Below are 22,437 nucleotides of genomic sequence, written 5' to 3'. Positions count from 1 at the left end.
TCTAGTGATCGCCATAGAAGGACGTCACAAGGCCTCCTCTCCGCGATGGGCACACCGGTGCAACAAATAGCATCAACGAGGACCTCCACCACTGTGCCCCAGATGGGGCCCCCAAGGAGAGAACGACGCCCATGGCACAGTCGCCTTTCACCTGGGGGGTAGGGAGTAGGAGAAGGATGGGACCTCATCGGCTCCTCACAAGGTAAATGACACCTCGAGGGTGTCGCCGTCGTTGTGGTCACAAGACCAAGGATTTCTCCCGGACCCATCGCACCCCACCGACTCCCGAACAAGCATTTGTGTCAGTACAACAGCCAGATCAGTGGGAGGAAGAGGCCAGAGAGATCGTGGAGTTCTGACCTTCGGGATCCGGGCGCGAGCAGGGGACCACATTCGTTGTCACCCCGCTGTCCGCACGGATCAGGGCGTCGGTTCGTAGCATCTGCAACGCCACCAGCCGCGTGGTGGACGTTGCCTCTCCGAACGAGGCCACCGCCTTGGATCCAGAGCCGCTACCGTGGAAGCCGTCGGTCAAGACCTCCCTCACCTAAGGCCAAGAGAGGCCAGGGGAAAGGGATCCTGTCGAGTAGCCGCCTCGTCCATTGCGGTCCCAGCGTGGAGATCATCCACCTAGAAGCTGCGCGGGGGGGAGGGGTCAAGGGCTCAGATCTCCGCCGCCCCCTTCACGGCATTGCGGGCTTACCCCGGCGGTGTGTCTGGGGGCAACGAGGAGAGGGGAAAGGGGAAGAGGGTGGTAGCTGATACGTCTCCGACGTATCGATAATTTCTTATGTTCCATACCACATTATTGATGATATCTACATGTTTTATGCATACTTTATGTCATATTTATGCATTTTCCGGCACTAACCTATTAACGAGATGCCGAAGAGCCAGTTGTTGTTTTCTGCTGTTTTTGTTTCAGAAATCCTAGTAAGGAAATATTCTCGGAATTGGACGAAATCAACGCCCAGGGGCCTATTTTGCCACGAAGCTTCCAGAAGACCGAAGGGAAGACGAAGTGGGGCCACGGGGCGCCGCCACACTAGGGCGGCGCGGCCCAGGGGGGCCCGCGCGGCCCTAGCGTGTGGGGCCCCCGTGTGGCCCCCTGACCTGCCCTTCCGCCTACATATAGTCTTCGTCGCGAAACCCCCAGTACTGAGAGCCACGATACGAAAAACCTTCCAGAGACGCCGCCGCCGCCAATCCCATCACGGGGGATTCAGGAGATCGCCTCCGGCACCCTGCCTGAGAGGGGAATCATCTCCCGGAGGACTCTTCACCGCCATGGTCGCCTCCGGAGTGATGAGTGAGTAGTTCACCCCTGGACTATGGGTCCATAGCAGTAGCTAGATGGTTGTCTTCTCCTTATGTGCTTCATTGTCGGGTCTTGTGAGCTGCCTAACATGATCAAGATCATCTATCTGTAATGCTATATGTTGTGTTTGTTGGGATCCGATGGATAGAGAATACTATGTTATGTTGATTATCAATCTATTACCTATGTGTTGTTTATGATCTTGCATGCTCTCCGTTATTAGTAGAGGCTCTGGCCAAGTTATTACTCTTAACTCCAAGAGGGAGTATTTATGCTCGATAGTGGGTTCATGCCTCCATTAAATCTGGGACAGTGACAGAAAGTTCTAAGGTTGTGGATGTGCTGTTGCCACTAGGGATAAAACATTGATGCTATGTCCGAGGATGTAGTTATTGATTACATTACGCACCATACTTAATGCAATTGTCTGTTGTTTTCAACTTAATACTGGAAGGGGTTCGGATGATAACCTGAAGGTGGACTTTTTAGGCATAGATGCATGCTGGATAGCGGTCTATGTACTTTGTCGTAATGCCCAATTAAATCTCACAATATTCATCATATCATGTATGTGCATTGTCATGCCCTCTCTATTTGTCAATTGCCCAACTGTAATTTGTTCACCCAACATGCTATTTATCTTATGAGAGAGACACCTCTAGTGAACTGTGGACCCCGGTCCAATCTTTTACAACGAATACAATCTACTGCGATACTTGTTTTACTGTTTTCTGCAAACAATCATCATCCACACTATACATCTAATCCTTTGTTACAGCAAGCCGGTGAGATTGACAACCTCACTGTTTCGTTGGGGCAAAGTACTTTGGTTGTGTTGTGCAGGTTCCACGTTGGCGCCGGAATCCCTGGTGTTGCGCCGCACTACATCTCACCGCCATCAACTTTCAACGTGCTTCTTGGCTCCTACTGGTTCGATAAACCTTGGTTTCTTACTGAGAGAAAACTTGCCGCTGTACGCATCACACCTTCCTCTTGGGGTTCCCAACGGTCGCGTGTTGTACGCATATCAGTAGCGGCGCGGCTAGGGTTTCGCCTCCTTGGTCGCATGGAGGGGACGACGCGAGGAGAGCAAAGCGGTCCTGCACTAATTCTATCACGTAGTACTTTTGGAGGACAGGGCGGTTCGGACTATCGTGTGCATACTGCAGGGTGTGGATGCGATGACGCTGCAAATGTTCTGTGAGTTGATAAAATCATGAGGATTGGGGAGATCACCACTGCCATAGAGCCGGTGACGGAGGTTGGGGTAAACTCCTTGGCAGGGCAAGTGGGCCGAGGCCAACATAAGAAAGTTGGACTAGTTTCTTTAGGGAGCGGTGGAGTGCTTCAATCGACACAGAAGATGGGTCAACAGATGAGTAACTCCAAGAAGATGCAATCGAGCATTTCAACAACTATGTCTTTACCTGTGAGGTGGATAAATAGAGGCTGAGCTACATGTAGTTTTTTATTTTTTAAAAATTAATAATCATATTTTTAAATTTTAAAAAGTTATAAATAAAATTCTTGATGTAGCCAACGATAAAATCTACAAAAGTGAAAATTTTTAATGTGAAAATCTTTGTATTTTATACTACACGAAAATGACAAGGTCAGGGGTGCCTATGAATACTCCGCTAGTATGAAAAGTTCTTAATGTTAGTTGAGTACGTGGCTCTCCAATTCATTGGCTCGCAATAATACCTACTTCGTCTCCCAATTCAACCAGAAAACTATGAGTGAAACTCATAATTGACAGAACCAAGAAGTGCTCCAGCAAGTAAAAGAGGTTCTAATATATATTGGTTGTGTTCGAAAGGTACAAAGAAAGAATTTTACATTGAGATTTTTTGCACCTTTGTAATATACATCATTGGTTATATCTAGAATTCTGTTTAAAAAAATAAACTTTAAAAAAATAAAAAATAATAAAGAGCTACATGCAACTCGGTCTTTGTTTTCAATTTCGTTTAGATAGTAATGTCATTGAATCTAAATTTGAATTGTATGCATCACTCTTTTGAATTATCATGGTGACGAAACAATGATTAAGGTTTTGCCATTAAGGTCCTTGTTTTGGGATTGGGGCCCTAATAACATCCTCGCCACATGGGGTTTTTTGGCCTCCCGGCCTCGCTTGTTAGCTCGCCTTATCGTAGTCATTGATCTGATACCCTAGCCACCGGAGTATCGTCAATCCCTTCATGAACCTCCTCCCCTCCCTTTTGCACCTCCGCCTCATCCAAGCATCTAAAGCCACTGAGGAGCTTCGCATGCCCCTCGGTGCTTTCATTGGAAGGATTGAGGTCATATAAGAAAACACTGTCCAACTCGGAAGAAGACCGATGGAGCCGTAAATCTAGCTATACACTCTGTAGTCGATTATGATAGTGAAATTCTAGCATTAGTAAGTGAATTGTTTGATGAAGTGTGTGTGTTGGATTCAGGGGTCTCTTAGCAACCTACAAGCCTGGTGGTCTTGGAGTTATCTGTCAAAGCGATGGTGCGCCTCAATGTATTATGAGCATTGCAAATATCAAGATCAAGGCTTAAGGTGGTGATGAACTGGTGGCCCATAATGTTAGATATGTGCATGGGTTTGCAAGAATCTAATTTCACGTACTTGGGGAACTCCATGACAAAAGCTATGTCTACCTTGTTGACAGGAACAAGTTGATCATGCAAGTCAAGAATAACATGTATATGGTGCATGCATGTGAACATCATTTCAGGTAGAGCTGAAAGTTAAGAAAGATGAGGCGACATGATCAGCCGAGGCAACCGAGTGCAATGAGGATTCGAAGGCCGGCTCATGCAAGTGAGCAACAAGAAGAACTAAGTTCACGGCGTTGATGTTTTCAAGTTGGCGACATATTCGCCAAGATGAAGATTGTTAAAGTTGTGCCAAATATGTCTATACGCTACCGTTAGACTTGGATTATGCGGGTAAGTTACATGTGGGAGTTGAACTTTGTAACTTGTTCCTACTATATTAAAAAAAAGCACCATATATAGCTAAAATAGACTAGAAACAAGTTGTATGTTAGACATAAGATTTCTCACGGGGAAGGTCTGGCGCCCGTGGCATGGACGCTAAACCGACTTGACGTTTCAAGATCTGATGTGTCTACATATCTCGATAGGCTTATTACCGGTGGTACTATAATTAGTATACATGGGGATGAATACATATTAAGCATGTTGATCAGTGAATTGCGCTACCAAGTACTGTCTCCGTCTTTCTGTAATAATCTACTAAGGATTGGAAATAATTAAGGCGAAATAGGTTAGTTAAGAAGAAGAAGCTCCAATGCGAACAAAGATGCACATTTCCCCACTGGGCAGTAGTGCTCCATTCATTTTTAGATTTTTTAAAATTTCAAAACCTCACACTTCTATATGTCTTCAAAAATTATGGCATTAAATATATAGATAGATATGTACAGGAGGAGTGTACGCAAAAATGTCTAAGTAAAAATACTTTAAATGTTAGAAAATACAAAAAAATCTGACAAAAAGATGTACTATGTACTATTTTAAGAAAAAGAAGAAAAAAAAAACTTGGCCAGCCCGTCGCAGCCTCGCAGGTGCACCGGGGCAAGATGCCCAAAGCTGAAAGCCCCCACTCCGACAGGTCAATCACTGGATCGATCAGCGCTCCCCTCCCTCAACAAGAAAAGCGCCCCGCTTTAGCTCCGGAGCTTCGAGTCAGGGCGGTCGGCACAAGTCGCGGGGACGATGGTCGGAATCTTCTCCAGGTTCTCCGCCGGTGGCACCCACCGCCGCGCCAAGAGCGCCGTCGTGAGTTTCCCTCCCCCGCCCTGTTTTGTATTCGTGCCCACATGTACTGTACTCCTACTTGCTCCCTAGTTTACTTGCCCAGAGGAGAGATCTGTCTGGGGATACACCTTGCTTTAATACTAGGTTAGCTTTAGCAGTACGAAGTCGTCCATGGCTCAGATTTGAGCTGTTCCGATTTCATCTCGTAATTCGTCTTATGATGGATGGATGGTGCTGCCTCCAACACATGGTAGCCCCCTTTCCTTTTCCTCTTCTGATTTAGTATTAAATTCGGATTCTTATATAGTTATATGGAGGAAATTCGCTTAGGATGATTCTGTTTGGTAGGATCCAAGTAAGAAAAATAGCGACTGTATGCTTGCCGTCCTTCTTTGGAGAGATTAGGCAAGCAAGAACCGTACTCAGGTTTCCAACTTTAGGCTTCAGCCCTCTTCATGATTTGATCTTGGGAAAAGTTGCGAGATTTTGCTGTCTCCAAAATGGAATCCAAGCTTTTTCAGCAGACTTCGTGGAATTTACTTGTATTACTCAGGAGGTGTTCGTGGTTTATTAGAGCCAAAAGTCAGGCATAACTCCTATCAGATTGCAACCTGACGTTGCTAACTCTTGGCTGTCCTACTGCCCAACTGCTGTAACGACTAACGAGACAACAGTTTTGGGTACTCAAATAGGTATTGACTCGGGCAATCTCGTTTTGATGCTGTAGGAGGTTGTGGAGACATTGGCGCCCAACATGGAGACCGGGGATTCTGACCCGGCAGCTGCAGCTGGGGATAGTCCCCACGGCATTGAGGTAGGCATTGAGTTCAAGCCAGTGGAGCACCCTGTGGAGCCTGTCAACCTTGATCAGCCGGTGAAATGCCCGCTTCCTGAGCCATCTATACTGCATGTAAGCCTGTTCTCTTGTTTAAGAAAAATTGAATGTTTGAATGGTGGTATGTAGTCTACGACAAGTAGTAGCAGTAGTGAACTTGTGTGGCAGACATAAAGTTACAGGCCTGCTCTTATACACTTGAGTTTCAAGGTTATCGACTTATGGGGGAATGCAGGGGCAATTGATGTCAGGCTCTGTTGATGTTCCTTAAACAGAACTCTGTATCTGAGCTACGACCTAATCCTGCCATCAAATTCTAATGTACCTGTTTCTGTATTTTGTCTGTTCTTGGTACATTTCTTTTCCATCCCTTTTGGCAAGGTTTCCTTAAGTCACCCGGCAAAAGATCATGCAAGAACTATATTATTCCTTATTGATTTTGCTGATTCATGATTTCTAGGATGGGAGGATATGGCAAGAGAGGATGTCTTCTACAGCGGGTGGGCGGGTGAGGACAGACTTGCCGGTCGTGAAGGAAGGGTCTCAGCTTGAGTCTGACAGCAGCGGAACAAGGCCGCGACCTGCAGCCCGAAGGCGTGCGATACTGCCCTCTGTAAGTGCTCCTGAGCATAACATCCTGGCGCTGCTTGACGAGTGTGACATGCCTGAGAGCCATCGTCCTGCTGAATGAAGCCTGTATATGCCTTGACTGTATCTGTATATTACTGTCTCTTCCATCTTCGCCCCTTGTGAAATGCTACGAGCTGGATACAGCTGTGTTAAATCTTGGTTGCAACTATAGAAACAGGCTTTTGTGTGGTGGACTGTTTCTATGTACTTTTATCTATATATACGAGTGAAAGAAACCTGCAGTTACATCCTTCTAATTTGTTGAAAGATACACTGAGATGCGTGTCTACGTTTTAGGCAGCTCTACTGTTAATTGTCAAGTGGGATCCCACCTAAATCCCAGCTATAGTTCATTTTGAGTTTTCTGTACAAAATTTTGGGGAAATACAAAATGAACTATAAATCCCACTTGCATCTCTAGTTTTGTTTGAGAGTCAGGTTGTTTGAGTATCATTTCTTACATAACCAAGAATGATAAGCTTTACTCAACACAGAAATCTTAATGTCCAGATTAGATTTATTTGATTCTCCGATATGTGATATTAAGATGGCGTGTGATGTTGAAGAGGGGTAATCTTGGTGATACAGATGCCATATATGGCAGATTGCATAAGCACAACGGGTTCTTTTTTATACAGAGGCTCAACGTTACTAATCTTCCCAGTATTCAGAAGGGAGAGGTCAGCTCTAAATGTTGGTCGAGCTTGCGGTGAAAGGAAAATGCAAGCTGTTGAGGCAGGCCTTATCAACACGGCTTAACAGTAAATGGACACCATACAGCCACTATCAATGACTAAATTATTAGTAAATGACGCCACCAAAGGCATAAGTATGTGCTGAAGATCAATCAGAAAACTGCCGAGCTTGTTGCAAGTGAACTGTCATCTTGACGTTGATACATGTGAGCCTCCAAACTTCAACCGAGGTGTGCCAGGATGGCAGCAAAAAGAATTAACGAGGACTAAGCAGGTGAATCACCTGCCCCTGGTCCAGGCACTATCCAGAAATGAACAGTGTAATCTACTCCTAAGCATGACCAGCGATTTTTCTCCTCTGCTGGTGCTCGGCAACTTTGTAATCTACAACCTCACGGAACAGGGCCGGGGTGAGCTCACATTCCGTGCTCCCGTACACTGCGGCCTGCACACTCGCCAATAGCTTCGCGATCTCTCTTCCAGAGAAGCCTTCCGTCTTGGCAGCAGCCTCACGGATCAGGTCATCGGTGATCCCCTTCACTGCTATCTTCTGAGGCTGGCGGCGGAAGAAGCTGAACAAGCCCTTTCCTTGCTTTTCACCAGCTTTCACGATGTACTTGTCAAGGTACAGTTTAACAATCTTGGACCTCTCTTCTTCACCAGGCAAAGGAAACTCAAGGACCTCGTCGATACGGTCAGCAACAGCTGAGTCAAGGTCACCAGGTCTGTTGGTCGCTAGTGCAAGCACAAAGTCCTTGGATTGGCTACCCGTGCGGTAAAGGAGAGCATTCAGAGCACTCCTTTGAGCTTCACTCATGTATGTCTTGTTCCGTCTGCAAGATAGAAAATAAATTACTCAGGAATGTCAACACTGCAGTTGGGTATATTCGCAAAAAAAAAAAAAAAACACTGCAGTTGGGTAAAGGTAAAAGATATTTACCAACTAGGCAGAACAGAAAAGACTTCTAAACATGAATATCTTGTGATATCGACATATGAAGAAGCAATGTGAAAATTATAGAGAACTAGAAATAGTCAACACATTGCTAACATCTATGATGCTGATGCTTAGCATTTACACAAGAACATGAAGTTCTTTCTGAAACATTTAGGATGCTGCAAAGTCACAGGTACCAAAGAATCTAATTTACGAAAAGAGTCTGAAGATTTGACTATCACTTACTCGCACAAGAAAGCATCTGCTTCATCAATGAAGAGGAGTAGACCTCTATCGGATTTCTTTGCCCAATCAAACAGCTGATGAATCTTGGTGACTGCTTGTGCTCCTAACGGTGCAACATCTCCACCAGTCATCAGTGCATAATCTAGTCCCTGTAATGGTTATAATGTTAGTAAGCTAACAATATTTCAAATATTTCCACTAGTATTCACAGGGAGTTCGCTTATACAACTTACAGATTCACGGGCTAGTTCCCTTGCTGCCATTGTTTTCCCTGTGCCAGGAGGCCCATAGAAAAGCATGTTCCTAAAAGGAGCTTGATGAAGTTTCGTGTTTGCTGTGGCATTAGCTAGTTGATTCACTCTCTTCTGAAGAGAAGGATTTAGAATAACATCACCAAAACCTTTCCCATCCTTCCCCAAATTGCTCCCATTTTTCAGTTTGCTAGTCACAGTACTCATAGCACGTGATGGGATACCAGACCAAGGGTACTTCCCTCGTGATGACTCTCTGATCAGTGAAGGCTGACCCAGAATACGGTCAACATAACCCCAGACTACTCTTGCACCTTCCCTGGAGGCAAATAAGTTAATCGTGTAAGAGGATCACATGCACAAATGACTAATACACAACTCCAGAATGATATTCGTGTCATTGGGGCTGAAAACAGCAACATTGAATTCAACAATAGAGGATATAAGAAGGTTAAGAACTTCACACATCCTGAAACAAAACAGTCTACACCAGAATGATATTCGTGCCATTGGGGCTGAAAACAGCAACATTGCATTCAACAATAGAGGATATAAGAAGCCTACACCAGAAGTGCCAATAGCAGTGAATTAACGGTAAGAAGAGCAATCAGAATTCGGTAATACTACTGATTTATGATAACTTCGTAGAATCCAACTGAGATATAACAGCTCTCAGTATAACCTGGCACTAATTGGTTTCAGACTTATTACTCCTTGCAAGTCACACTGTAAGTCTTGGATGTTGCCACAAGGATGTTGCCACAACCTTCAAGTTTTTTTTTTGAGGATACAGCCTTCAAGCTTATTTTGAGGATACAGCCTTCAAGCTGACACCGTGACTCAATTTCTAAGCAAATATGTTGCCTCACATAAACTTTCATGATGAATCTAGTAATATCAATTTGATGCCATGGATGCTAGTAATTCTTTCTTATATATGGTCAAACTCAACAAATGTTTGAACTCGTAAAGATTCTAAAACGACTTTCATTGTGAATCAGAGAGAGTACAGGAACGTTTCAAAACAAAAGAGTATTAGAAGTTGCAACTTGCAAGTGGATGCACGATAGCAGTTCCATGCAATCAAATAATCAATTCCTTAGTCTATAAGGTCAAGATACACTCGGCATTCCTTTCAATTTTATGGCCATTTACCAGTCAGTATTCTGAAGTGCAAACATAGAGTACAGCTTATGAATTTTACCTTGTTGTGTATATCCCTGCTGCAAGTCCAGTTACACCTATAACTGCTACTGTTAGCTTACTCTGATCAGTTAATATCGTCCGTAAACCACCTGAAATGTCAAAAGGAAAATGTTAAAGCTAACCTTCTATATCACCACTGATATATAATTATATGAGCATTATCAACACAGGTCGCCTCACAACCAGGTTACCCACTCCAACCAGAAATGCAGGTCATGTTAGCTAGAGACAGAACAAGCAGAGTGGTGGGCAGATATAGTACTAATTACACGCTCAGATCCTCACACAACAAAATCACCTTCCCAATTGGAAGAGGTGGAAGCCGCACTACACATCATTTATATAGCGGTGGGCGAAGATATAGTACTAATTACACACTCAGGTCCTCACACTACGAGATCACCTTCCCAATTGGAAGAGTTGGAAGCTGCACTACAGCACCATTTATATAGTAGCAAACGGTGCATTCATGTGGGATGAGCAGCAGTCATATGATTAGTCAGAGAGAGAACATCTGAGCGGAGAGCTTCATTAGTGAACTTGTGTGGGAGTAAGAGAAGGGCAGAACCACAACTACACAAGTGATTGTATCAATTTACTGCTTAATTACTGAACTACAACATACATTTCTGGACAGACGGAGTTAATTCGTCTAAGGCCCTTTGCTCTGGGTTATGAACGGTTAATCCAATTGTTCGACATGGGTTAGAAAACGTGTACAAGTGGTTTATAGTAAAAAAGGTCTGAGGAAATGAATAGGCACATGGAAATGGCAACTTGGTAAGGCATACCTCCTATATGCTCAAAAGTTGCATTTATTGCTTGGACCCACTTCTCCCTCTCAGCATTTGCCTTTTCAATAAGCATTCGCCGATTCACATCTTCAGACAGTTTCTTTTCAAGCGCCTTTGCCTCCGCTTCTGCTCTACTTTTCTGTCTCTGGGTCTCCTGCTCTATAGCTGCCATTTCCTGCTGTGTCCGTTTGCGTAGTTCCTGGATTTCCTCCTCAAACTGGCGTCTTATGTGCTCTATCTTAAGTGCAGATTCTTCTTGCATCTTGACGAGCTCATGGTTTCTCGTCCTCTGTGCCTCATGTTCGTTCTGCAACCTTTTCCTCGCTAGCTCATCGTTATATCGAGCTACCTGTGACTTTATTTCAGCTTGGGTCTGCGCAAGTTTTTTCTTCTCTTCATACTCGGTGCGTGTCCTCTCCTGCAAATGTGTCAAGATGCAACATGTAAAATAAACAAACAAGCAAGCAAGACTAAAATAAATTTAGCAGTGCAGATATACATTTAGTCAAATAAATATACGTGTGCGTGATCTGAAGCATATACCGTGCGTAATAAATACAGTGCTCTAGAACTTGATTTCCAGTCAAGCACTTGGTCTTTGCATTGTTATATAATAAGTATCAAACATATAGATCGAAATTAAGTACCAAAAACTCCTTAAGAACAGTACAAATTACTAGCGGCTTCTTTGTGTGTCTGTGTGTGCGGCTGAAAATTCAGCAATTCTTGTGTGTGAGTGTGACATCCCCCAACTAATTAAAGAGTACTAAATCGCATGAGTGGTTTATTTGCTTGGTCTTATCTAAGCAAAAGTAAAAGGGGAAGACGCTACTAGCAGTAACATACACCAAAACTGCTCCCTCGTGAAACTGGATGCCTGAAAACGAAATTTCTTCAGCAATGGTATATATATTACTGCCAACATTCCCGACAGTCTGAATGAAGACTAATGGCAATTCGTCCAGAGCATTGTGGCCAACAAAAATAAACGGAAAGAAGAGAAATAAGTATCTCACGAGCTCGAGGATCGCAGCCTCCCTCATGTACTCGGCCTTCTTTGCAGCGAGCTCCGCTTGCTTCGTATCCTCCACCTTCTTAAGATGCTCGAAGGTCTGCAGAGCCATGAGTCAGTCAACACCAGAGCCAGCCAAGACACAGACAATAGCTTCCCCCAAGCCTCGGAAATCCTACCTTCTTGACTTCAGTGGAACTATGTTTTTTAGCCATCTCGTCCAGCAGCTTGACCCCCTCCTCCAGCGGCTCGGGGTTGAACCCGGAGGCGCTGGTGCGCGGGTTGTCGTTCCGGACCCTGGGCTTCTCCTCGGCAGCCGGCTCGGGGGCCGGCGGCGCCCCGGGGACGGTACCGGGGGCAGGGGCGGGGGAAGGGGAGGACCAGCCGGGGATGAGGCCGGCGTGCACCCTCCCGGAGGACGCGGCGAAGGCCGCCCCGGCGGAGAGGGCGGCGGCGGCGGCCTTCGCGGCGGCGGCGGCGGCCATGGTGTTTGTTGGGGGGCTTTGCGGCGGCTGTAGGGTTTAAGGCTGGGCTGCAGTCTCGATCGGGAGATGCGGTGTATTTGTGTCTTCTCCACGGCGCCTCCCAGCTTCGGCTTGTGGCCCAAGAAGATCGACACCCTTTTTTTTCCTCCTTCCTGAAGGTGCTTCTCGGTTTTCTTGAGACAGAAGACGCTCTCCCTCGAGTTCGCTTCAGATTTTTTTAAAAAAATACCTACACCAATTTATTAAAAAAAATTCAAAATGGGGAAAACCTACACCAATTTATTAATAGTCATCAATAATAATTTTCACTCTCAATGAAAATTGATCGGATCCTAGGAGATCCACCCACCCCACGTACCCTCCGACAGCACTAGGCACACCACCGGAGCAAGGATAGAGCAGGGAGGACCTTATTAGGCTGGTGCCAATGCATAGCCTCACTCTCACCCGCCACGTCAGCTTTTTTCCTCACTCTCACCCCACTCTCACCCCACTCTCACCCCACGGTGCCAGTGCACAGGCTATAGTGCCAGCTTTACTTCTCTTTCCTCCACGTCAGCTTTTCTCTCTCCTCGACATCAGCATTTCATTTTCAGATTACAACAATATAAATAATGCAAGGAAATTATTTTATTGAACTAAAATTGTTACCGATTAGATCATAAAATAGTGCCAGCTCTATTTAAATTTTTGTGCAAAAAGCCCCTCAAATTTGGCTCAAAACACCCTAAAATGCCAAATCCTACCATATTTTTATTTTTCCTAAGCAAATCCTAAAGTCCAAGGGGTTTTCTGCAAAACCCCCTTTATCTTCTTCTCCATGCACGCAGCCAAGCTGCTGCTTGTCGATGCCGTGGCCGTCGATGGCACTGGCGGCCAGGATGGCCCTCGCAGCCCCCTGGCTCCGCCGCCATTGGCTCCGCCGCGACGTCCTGGTCCTCCTCCACCAAGCGCCGGCCGCCGGGGTGCCCTCTTCTGCGCCAATCGGGCGACGTCTGCGCCGCCGGTCTCCGCCGCTCGCGGCGATTCCGGCCCTCCCTCTCGCCCCGTCTTTGCCGGCGCGCCGCCCGCCTCTCGCCCGCCTATCGCCTCCCTCTCGCCCAGGCGCGGCGGTGGCCGGGCGGGAGCGGGCGATAGCGCTCGGCGCCAGCGCCACCGCCCCGCGCTGCCCAGTCGCCCCTCTCTCGCCTCTCTCCCGCCCCGCGCCGGGCGGTACCGCCTCCGCTCGCGTCTGCGTTGGCACTAGCCTTATAACTTCAGGGTGTAGCCGCCGCCTCACAATCCAAAAAAAGACACTGAAAATAACCTAAAAAAATGAAATGATTTGGTCGTCCGAGCCTGGATCGATGTCTGACTTGGTCGATTTCCTCCATGTGCATCATGCAATGCGAGACAGGGCAACTTATAACCGACTCTCGAATGATTTGGTCTAGCATCTGTGGAATCATATTGAAAACCAGTAGCCCTCTATTTAAATTCTAATGTTTGTCATAAATTATGACTTGTGACTTTGTACGTGTTGTATAAACTATATGCTACTATTTGTGTTATTCAAAACATTGGTACTATTTGTGGTAATATTGATTTTATTCACAACATCCGTGGCCTATGTGTGTAAATCAGTGGCCTATGTTGCAAATCAGTTTAGAAAATGGCCCCAAATTGCAAGAATGCGGACCAAATGAGGGCCGCCGCTAGGGCAACTGTCACGCGCAAACGAACCTGGGTATCTTCCATATCCGCCGACCACCGTGTACGGATCCAAGCAGAGAGATTGGTTGTTTGAAATGCAGCCCACCGTTGCATTTTGGGCAGCAAAACTGTCTATTTTGGTCCCTTTTTGGTGGTCCGCGGACACGGAGGAAGCCCGTGTCCATTTGCAGTTTTCCAGCTGCCCCAACAGCCTCAAACTACAAAAAAATCGACATGAAAAAACACAAACATAATTTACGTATTATAGGGCACGAAAGTACACGTATTGTAGAAAAAGAGAAATGGATAATGGCGCGCATGCTGACAGGTTCAGGCCCTCCTTGCCAGCCCTACCAGCTTCTAGTCTTTCTCATCGAGGTTGATGAAGACCCGCGGAGGCGGCCACACATTGGCCGCTGGAGGAGGCGGTGGCAGCTGCTGGAGATGCCGGTGCCGCCACGACCTGCTACGAGAGGTGGTAGCGGTGCTGGCGCTGCCACAACCTGCTGTGAGAGGTGGATGGGCTCCTCGAGATGGACATGGTGCGGGACGGCCTCCTCATCTGTCAGCTCCGGCTCCTCCATTGGCTTGTATTCCATGTCGCCATCTTCTAGCGGGTCCTTGACGTCGCCTTGGATGTAGGCCTCTGGAGGGAACACCGGCCAACACTCATGGGAGAGACTCCATGATAGCTCGAAATTTAGCACTATTCTAATGAGATTTTTAAGTATACTATTACTCATATTGTCACCCATTTCATGCTCCAGCTAGATACACCTATGCTTATTTTGCATACTTACGATTCTTGTTCATCTTCATATGAGCTTTGCATATTTAGTAGTATTAGTAGGATTTTATTATGTTTCTCTTGTCTTTGATATGTGTTTAGGTGTTATTGGTAATCATGGAAAAATGGAGCAAAAGGGACCAAGAGGACACAATGTGGAAGAGTTAGAGGCACCAGACTTAGCCATATGAGGTGTGGGAAAAGTGATATTTTTTTTCAACATCTTATATTTAAGATCTAAGGCCATGGTGTTGTAGCCCTCGTCCATAAGAGTTCAACGAGCCAAAGAACACCCAAATCGAAGTTCGTATGAAGAAATGGCGTCCAGAATACGAAAGGATCTAGTAACTTTGTCGACCACCGATACGGGCAGACCCGCCCGTACCGTACGTCCATACCGGTGTCATCGGGTCCGTTTCGTCAAACGGAACAACATTTGTGAAGGCCCGATGGAAATATTCGGCCACATGCTCTGTCGGTTCGCGAAACCGACCTCCAGCGTCTATATAAAGAGGGGAGGAGGCAAGTAGAGGCACCACTTCATCATCCACGCCCTAGGGACGGAGCCCTGGTGCTCTGCCGCCGTAGCCGCCATCTCCACAAGCCGTTGCCTCCATCACCATCTACACCAACACAGAAGAGGAGGAGGAGGCTAGGATCTTGAAGGGCAACGCATCGATCTCCATCATCATCATCATCATCATCATCATCATCATCATCAACGTCTACATCTTCGATCCCCTTTGTCTACTTGGTTGTAATCTGAACCCTATTAGGATTTACACTTATATGAAATTGTACCTTCATATTCATATTGCTATGATGTTTATCCCCTCATGTTTGAGTAGTTCCTTTGTTCTTGAGGAGATATGGAGAAACCCTAGTAATATTATGATGTGAAATAAATATGTTTTATACCTTTGATCTATGAATATGTGTTAGTTTTCTCTCTTGATGTTATGTAAAGTGCACCACATAATATATGCCTTATGAGAGAGAACTACCCTTAGAAGTGTGGTAGACTGAACAGCGGGAAGTGACATGCCCGTATCGGCGCTCTAACACATGGATGATGGGGATAAGGAGGGATTCACTAAGCTCATATCGATAATCATAGTGAAACCTTTAATAGAAATAGTTAATATGTGGCTTGCAGAAGACTAGTTGTTGTGGTTATTTAGAGATGTGATGACCGATGACTTTCTGGGCGCATCTTATTATGGAGCTCTTCCCACACATAGCTAGGCAAAGATATAGTTCATTCTAATCATAAGTAATAGCAATACTAGTGGTGAAACCTACACTCCTTGAGAACCCCTCAACCATATCGCAAACACGCTCTCTTGGTTTAGTTTACTTTTATTATTATTCATCCATGAGTGAGTGATTGATCCAGTTCTAGGTCGAGGTATGATCTAGTGCGCTAAGCTAGAATGTATGGTGATCTAGTATTTATGTACATGAGTTACAAAGACGAGTTCACGCAACCCTTTGACCTAGAAATATACCTCTGCCTTACAAGTGACATGTAACAAATTATGCATAGTACAAGCTGTGGCACAATCTGGTAATAAATGAGGAAATCAAACGAGGATTATTTATTTGTCTACGGAATCTGTTGTAAATAACGGATCACACATATATTCGCCAATCTAGTACAACTGAGACCGAAGCCTAGAAACTACCTCTCATTCCATTCAATCTTATAGCTACAATACCTTTTTAGTTTACTTTGTTGTTGTTTAGTTCTTTATTAATAGTTACTCCAAACCACCCTCAAATCATTACCATCTTAGCACCTTATAGTATAGGCTATTTTCAAACCACGATTTGGGTGCGAACGTGGCTGCACCTGACAACGCAGTTGCGGGGTTGTGTTATTGCCATTTGCAAAGCTCCTTTGAGACAAACTTTCTAATAAATAGTTGCCGCTACAAGTACTGCAACAACTTTGTTGTTGAGCACAGAAACCCAGCTATCACTCCACATATTGGGTGTCAGCCCCTTGGTACTGCAACCAATCGGGGCGACCGGGGTGCGGCTTGGGGAATATGTACCCTGGCCAGTACTCCTCCTCCGATGGAGCATCCTACTCCTCTTTCACGGTCGCACATCGGTGGCGGCACGTGGCACCTGGGGCTGTGTTGGCGACACCTAGTACGCCTCATGCTCCTCGTAGTCAACATCACCGTCGTCGAGGCCCTCGAGGTGAGCCTTGATGCTCTGGCGCTAAGCGTCGTTCTTGGCCTCAAACCACCACGTCAAAAGTGGTGAGTCCACCACGTAGTCCGGGTCTCGTCGCAGATCGGGCAGCAGGAAAGTGTGGTTGTGCATAATCTTGTGGTGGCAAACAGGGTCTAGGTGTTTGGTGTTTGTATGTGGGGTTATGTATGGTCTTTTCATGGGTTTGTATCAAAAGGTAGATTTCATATATATAGCCCACTAGAGGATGGACTAGAGTGGTGATCACCATCAAGGTTGATAAGTGTAAATTCAAGATGAGTATCTCGAATTTCGATCATATGCTAGAATAATACCGTCTATTTGGTGATAACAAACATGTGTGATGTTCCTAAGAGAGACTCTGACATAGTGGATTATGGGGGAGCAATTTGGGAGTCTTCACCAAGCGAGCGCAATCAAGAAGGGTGTTCCTACAGTAGGTGGGCATGATCGTCATCATCTATCCCAAATGAGATATGCGCCGACCTTGAGAATTTTCTATTTTACTGGTCTGAATGTGGTCGTAAGATACCGGGTTATAAGATTGATAGTCATACTATCGTGGGCTCGCAGGTGTGTAGATTGATCGATCATATCGTTCGTAGAGAGTTCGAACCCTTAGAGTCTTGACATCATTCTTCTTTGTTATTATTTGGCTTTTATTATGCATGTTAGGATTTACAGGTCGTTGTTTTTTTCAAGACAAGCTCTAAACTTCATTAAACACTGATTTCATATATATGAAAAATTGTTCTTTATGTTGGAGATTTTGTCGGTTCTTATTTTATAGAGTTCAAACCTTCAATCTTGCATTTGTATCCTCCTTTTGTTGTTATTTCATATTTCTCTGCATGAAGATATAGAGCTTGTTGTTATTTGTCCAACAACCCTGAGCGCATAAAAAATGGATTTTGCATGCAGAAGATATTGTTATTTCCATGTTGGTCTACTCGGAAGTTCCGACGGAGGGGGAGTTTCGAAGAAAAATCCGGGGAAAACCTCTAGGGTGTCTAGGGAGATCTTCATTGGGCACCTAGGTGCCCCGGAAAAGTTCTGTGGCACTCGAAAGCTTCGGGTCACATATTTTATGCATAGCAGTTGGATTCCGGGGAACATATTTATGGGGTTTTCTTCCCAATGGTTCCCAATACTTTGAGCAAGTTCCCCCCCCCCCCCCCCCCTCTCCAATGTTTAACTTCTAAAGCTTGCCATCTCCTAGTCTAGCCGATTCTTCTTTTCTTTTTGCATCTCTTTAGAGGAAAGAGAAAAGAGATCTCGATCTACTACTACACCAATCAATGTCTCTTCTATGTGAATCGTGAAAAGAATTCTTTAGATATTGATCTTGGTGTACTTTGTTAATGTCCTTCTTTGTTCTTTCTCTCGTATTGCTCCAGGTTATCTCACCCGAGCTTTTCAGCTATGTATTTATCTTGGGATAACCATTGAGTTGAAGGTTTGTATTTATCTTGTTATAACTTGCTATCACATAAGTGTTTAATCTTGTCTTTAACATAAGTTATTGGTGGGCTTAGTTGAGCCTATTATATTTAGGTTTGTGTTTCATCAATTAAACGCATATATTTTCAAATTTGTTACAGCTAAAGTTGTAATTGTTTTTGATCACCTATTCACCCTCGTGGTGGGAAGCCCGCTCACACGACAAGTCTGTTCCTACACTAATTATACTTAACCCTAAAATAATCCTAAATATTCCCTCTGATCATTGTTAGTTGTCCTAGATTCAGAAAAAGAATTTACGACAACTAATATGAAACGGAGGATACACAAACAACAGTGATTAGACCTTCAGAGTATAATCCTGGCATCCTCCTGTCGCTGGTTGCTCATGAACCTTATCCTCACCCAAAAAGACCAATTCCGTCATACCATCGACTCTAGCCAGCAGCCATTTGTCCGCTCCAACCCCTGGATGAGTGATGACACTCCACAACCCATGAAAATCCCAGCACCGCTTCCTAGCCACGAAATCCTTCCAAGCTAGTCCCACTCCCACCCCCGAGCAGTTCCATGTCCACGCCGAGTGAAGAACGACGAAGCTGAGTGAGCCGTGAGCTGCTGGATTACAATTTACTCAGTCCGGGGATAGGGACATTGGATCTTCACTCCTTGCGGTTACTAATTCCTGTGGCTGTGGACGCCCGATCTCCATGTAGCCACTCGTTGCAGTCGCGAGAATGGTGGTCTCATTCTCATAGCCCTGTACGCCCATGGTGGGAGGTCTAGTGCTTCCCCACTCGCAGCACCAGGTCGCCACGCCAAGAACCGCCGCCGCGCCGGCGCCGTCGACGCGGGCGCTGGAGCAGGCGCCATGCTGCACCACGGTCTCGGCGCGTGGTGGCCTGGACGAGGTCCGGAAGGCTCACGCGCGGCACGTCAAGCTCGGCCTCGACCGCTCCCCGCGGCACGCGCGGCCGCTCCTCGCGGCGTGCGCGCTCGGGGACTGGCCGGGCAGCATGGAGTACGCGGCGGCCATCTTCGCCACGCTCGACGACCCGGAGGCGTTCGACTACAACACCCTGATGCGCGGCCACGTCGCCGGTGGCCGCGACCCCGCGGCCGCGCTGCGGCTGTACGTCGACATGCTGCACAACGGCGTCGATCCCGACACCTACACCTTCCCGTTCGTCCTCAAGGCGTGCGCGCAGCTCGCCGCCTCGCGACAAGGGAGGCAGCTGCAGGGACACGCCACGAAGCTCGGCTTCTCCCGGCACGACGAGCACGTGCAGAACAGCCTCATCAGCCTCTACGGCAAGTGCGGCGAGGCGGAGCTGGCGCGCCGGGCGTTCGAGCAGATGGAGGCCGGGGCGAGGACGGCGGCGTCCTGGAGCGCGCTGCTCGCGGCGTACACGAGGGCCGGGCTGTGGGCTGAGTGCCTCGAGGCGTTCGGCGCGATGGCGCGCGACGGGTGGAGGCCCGACGAAAGCTCCATGGTGAGCGCGCTCTCGGCGTGCGCGCACCTGGGCGCCTACGACGTCGGCCGGAGCGTCCACTGCGCGCTGCTGAGGAACACGGCGAGGCTCAACACGTTCATGGAGACGTCCATGGTGGACATGTACGCCAAGTGCGGCTGCATCGAGAAGGCGACCGCGGTGTTCGACGGGATGGACGGCGAGAGGAATGTCTGGACGTACAGCGCCATGGTGTCCGGTCTGGCGCTGCACGGGGACGGGCGGAAGGCGCTGCAGGTGTTCGACGCGATGGCCAGTGAGGGACACAGGCCCGATGAGGCCGTGTACGTCGGCGTGCTGAATGCGTGCAGCCGCTCCGGGCTGCTCGACGAAGGGCTCCGGTGCTTCGACCGGATGCGGCTGGAGCACATTGTGGCTCCCAACGCGCAGCACTACGGCTGCATGGTGGACCTCATGGCCCGCGCCGGGAGGCTGGAAGAGGCGCGCGCACTCATCGGGAGCATGCCCACGGGTCCGACAGACTCGGCATGGCGGAGCCTGCTCAACGCCTGCCGGATCCACGGTGACATTGAGCACGCCGAACGCGCGCTGAGGGAGCTGGCGCGCCTCGGCGGCGCAGCTAACGCCGGCGACTACATAATCGTCGCGGACATGCACGCCAGCGCCAAGAACTGGGACGCGGCGGCGGCGCTCCGGGTGGAGGCGGTGGACAGGGGCCTGGCGCAGGCTCAGGGCTTCAGCGCCGTGGAGGTGCACGGCAGGATGCACCGGTTCGTGTCTCAGGACCGGTCGCACCCTCGGACGGCCGACATCTACGAGATGCTCCACCAGATGGAGTGGCAGCTCCGGTTCGAGGGGTACAAGCCCGACACGACGGATGTGGCGCTGGACGTCGACGACGAGGAGAAGCGGCGGGCCGTCGCCGCGCACAGCCAGAAGCTGGCAATGGCGTTCGGCCTGCTCAGCACGCCGGAAGGGACTCCGGTGAGGGTCGTCACGAACCTCCGGATGAGCAAAGAGTGTCACGCGTATAGCTCGCTGATATCGGATATCTTCGGGAGGGACGTCGTAGTCAGAGACCGGAACCGTTTCCACCGGTTCAGGCGTGGTGCCTGCAGCTGCGGGAACTACTGGTAGTGCCAATAAGCCATTTAACTGTGAATTGTGTGATGTTATGGATGTTGTAAATATGGGCACTTCCTGATTGAATTTTCATTGAAGTGTATGATTAGTTCTTTTTCGAAAAAGGGAGAAAACCCCGGCCTCTGAAATGTATGATTAGCTCTTTTGTTGTGAATTGTGTATATGGTACAAATCTGTACAGCAACATGTGAAATGTCGCCTCCTTTTGCGTGTAGTATTATGTATTCAGATTATTTCTTGGACACGGCACTAGAGGAACACACCACACGAATAATCAGGATTTCTTATTTACTAGCACCTGAAATAAACTCCTACCTTGTGGAAACACGACACTAATGGAGAAATGCCACTAAAAAAACTGGAGGCATATCGATAAAGTGCCGGTAATACTGAGTATTGCTGACACTTTTGAAGATATGCCACGAAAATAACTGGAGGCATATCGATAAAGTGCCGGTAATACTGAGCATTGCCGACACTTTTGAAGATTTGCCACGAAAACAACCGGAGGCATATCGATAAAGTGCCGGTAATACTGAGCATTGCCGGCACTTTTGAAGATTTGCCACGAAAACAACTAGAGGCACTCGATAAAGTGCCGGTAAAATAGGTATTACCGACACATTTCGAAAAATGCCGATAAATCGCTGGGAATTACTGGCACAGACCCAAAAAATGCCGGCAAATAATACAAATACAGGCACATTTGAAAAGTGCCGGCAATTCTCACTAGTGGAGAAGAGGCCTTTGGTCCCAAGCAAATGTCCCAGTTCTCAACCAAACTGGGACCAATGGGGGGCATTGGTCCCGATTCGTTTGGCCCAGGGCGACCCCACTCGCTGGAGCCTGTCCGTTAGTGGCCTTTGGTCCCGGTTTGTACTAAAAACCGGGACTAAAGGGTCGGCGGCAGGGCGCGGCAGCCCGTGTCAGACGTGGGAAACTTTTAGTCCCGGTTTGTAATACAAACCGGGTCCAAATGCCCACCCTTTGGACCCGGTTTGTATTACAAACCGGGACAAAGTCCCCAATCTGGCTATATAACCTTGCCCCTGCCCAAGTGTGAGCCACACTTAGCCATTTTTTCACTTTCTTCACAAGAAGGGTGTATTGCTTTGCTCTCTTCTTCACATGCACAAGAGGTGTTCGATGAAATGCTTAAGAGGATTTGCCACTTGAGTTTACACAAATCAAGCCACACTTAACTTGCTTTTTTCTTCTCCATAGAGGTTAACAACTTTATCCTTTTCATCTGTAATTGATAAAATGCATGTGTATATATACATCGTGATGTTCTGTAATGGTTTTGATCAGCTTAATTATATCATGCAGATGAATCGGCAATGGATGTACATTGACCGACGCTTTGACGAGTTCACTTCGGGCCTGAGTAATTTTATGGCCGTGGCGGAGGCAAACAAACATGGTGGCTTCATGTATTGTCCATGTGTTGACTGCAAGAATACCGTAAAT

The 22,437-nt window shown here is 47.2% G+C and overlaps 3 protein-coding genes across 3 annotated transcripts; 2 read left to right on the top strand and 1 right to left on the bottom strand.

Annotated features, from left to right (window-relative positions):
* The first annotated feature begins 4,940 nt into the window (after window positions 1–4,940).
* Window positions 4,941–6,820, top strand: LOC127306569 (uncharacterized). The gene is made up of 3 exons (XM_051337224.2): window positions 4,941–5,119; window positions 5,826–6,008; window positions 6,394–6,820. The coding sequence occupies exons 1-3, from the start codon at window positions 5,057–5,059 to the stop codon at window positions 6,622–6,624; spliced, it is 477 nt and encodes a 158-aa protein (XP_051193184.1). The 5' UTR covers window positions 4,941–5,056; the 3' UTR covers window positions 6,625–6,820.
* A 527-nt stretch (window positions 6,821–7,347) lies between these two features.
* LOC127306570 (uncharacterized) lies at window positions 7,348–12,271 on the bottom strand. The gene is made up of 7 exons (XM_051337225.2): window positions 11,884–12,271; window positions 11,709–11,804; window positions 10,690–11,110; window positions 9,897–9,987; window positions 8,675–9,011; window positions 8,442–8,590; window positions 7,348–8,091 (listed from the first exon to the last, which is right to left on the bottom strand). Exons 1-7 carry the CDS (start codon window positions 12,187–12,189, stop codon window positions 7,590–7,592), a joined length of 1,902 nt encoding a protein of 633 aa, XP_051193185.1. The 5' UTR covers window positions 12,190–12,271; the 3' UTR covers window positions 7,348–7,589.
* Window positions 12,272–18,785: 6,514 nt separating this feature from the next.
* LOC127306571 (pentatricopeptide repeat-containing protein At1g31920) lies at window positions 18,786–21,121 on the top strand. Its single transcript, XM_051337226.2, has one exon. It carries the CDS (start codon window positions 19,123–19,125, stop codon window positions 20,959–20,961), a length of 1,839 nt encoding a protein of 612 aa, XP_051193186.1. The 5' UTR covers window positions 18,786–19,122; the 3' UTR covers window positions 20,962–21,121.
* Window positions 21,122–22,437: the final 1,316 nt, after the last annotated feature.

Source organism: Lolium perenne, chromosome 6, assembly GCF_019359855.2.
Source record: "Lolium perenne isolate Kyuss_39 chromosome 6, Kyuss_2.0, whole genome shotgun sequence".
Taxonomy (NCBI): domain Eukaryota; kingdom Viridiplantae; phylum Streptophyta; class Magnoliopsida; order Poales; family Poaceae; genus Lolium; species Lolium perenne.
The sequence above is the reverse complement of the archived record's forward strand: the minus strand, read 5'-3'. Positions and strand labels throughout refer to the sequence as shown.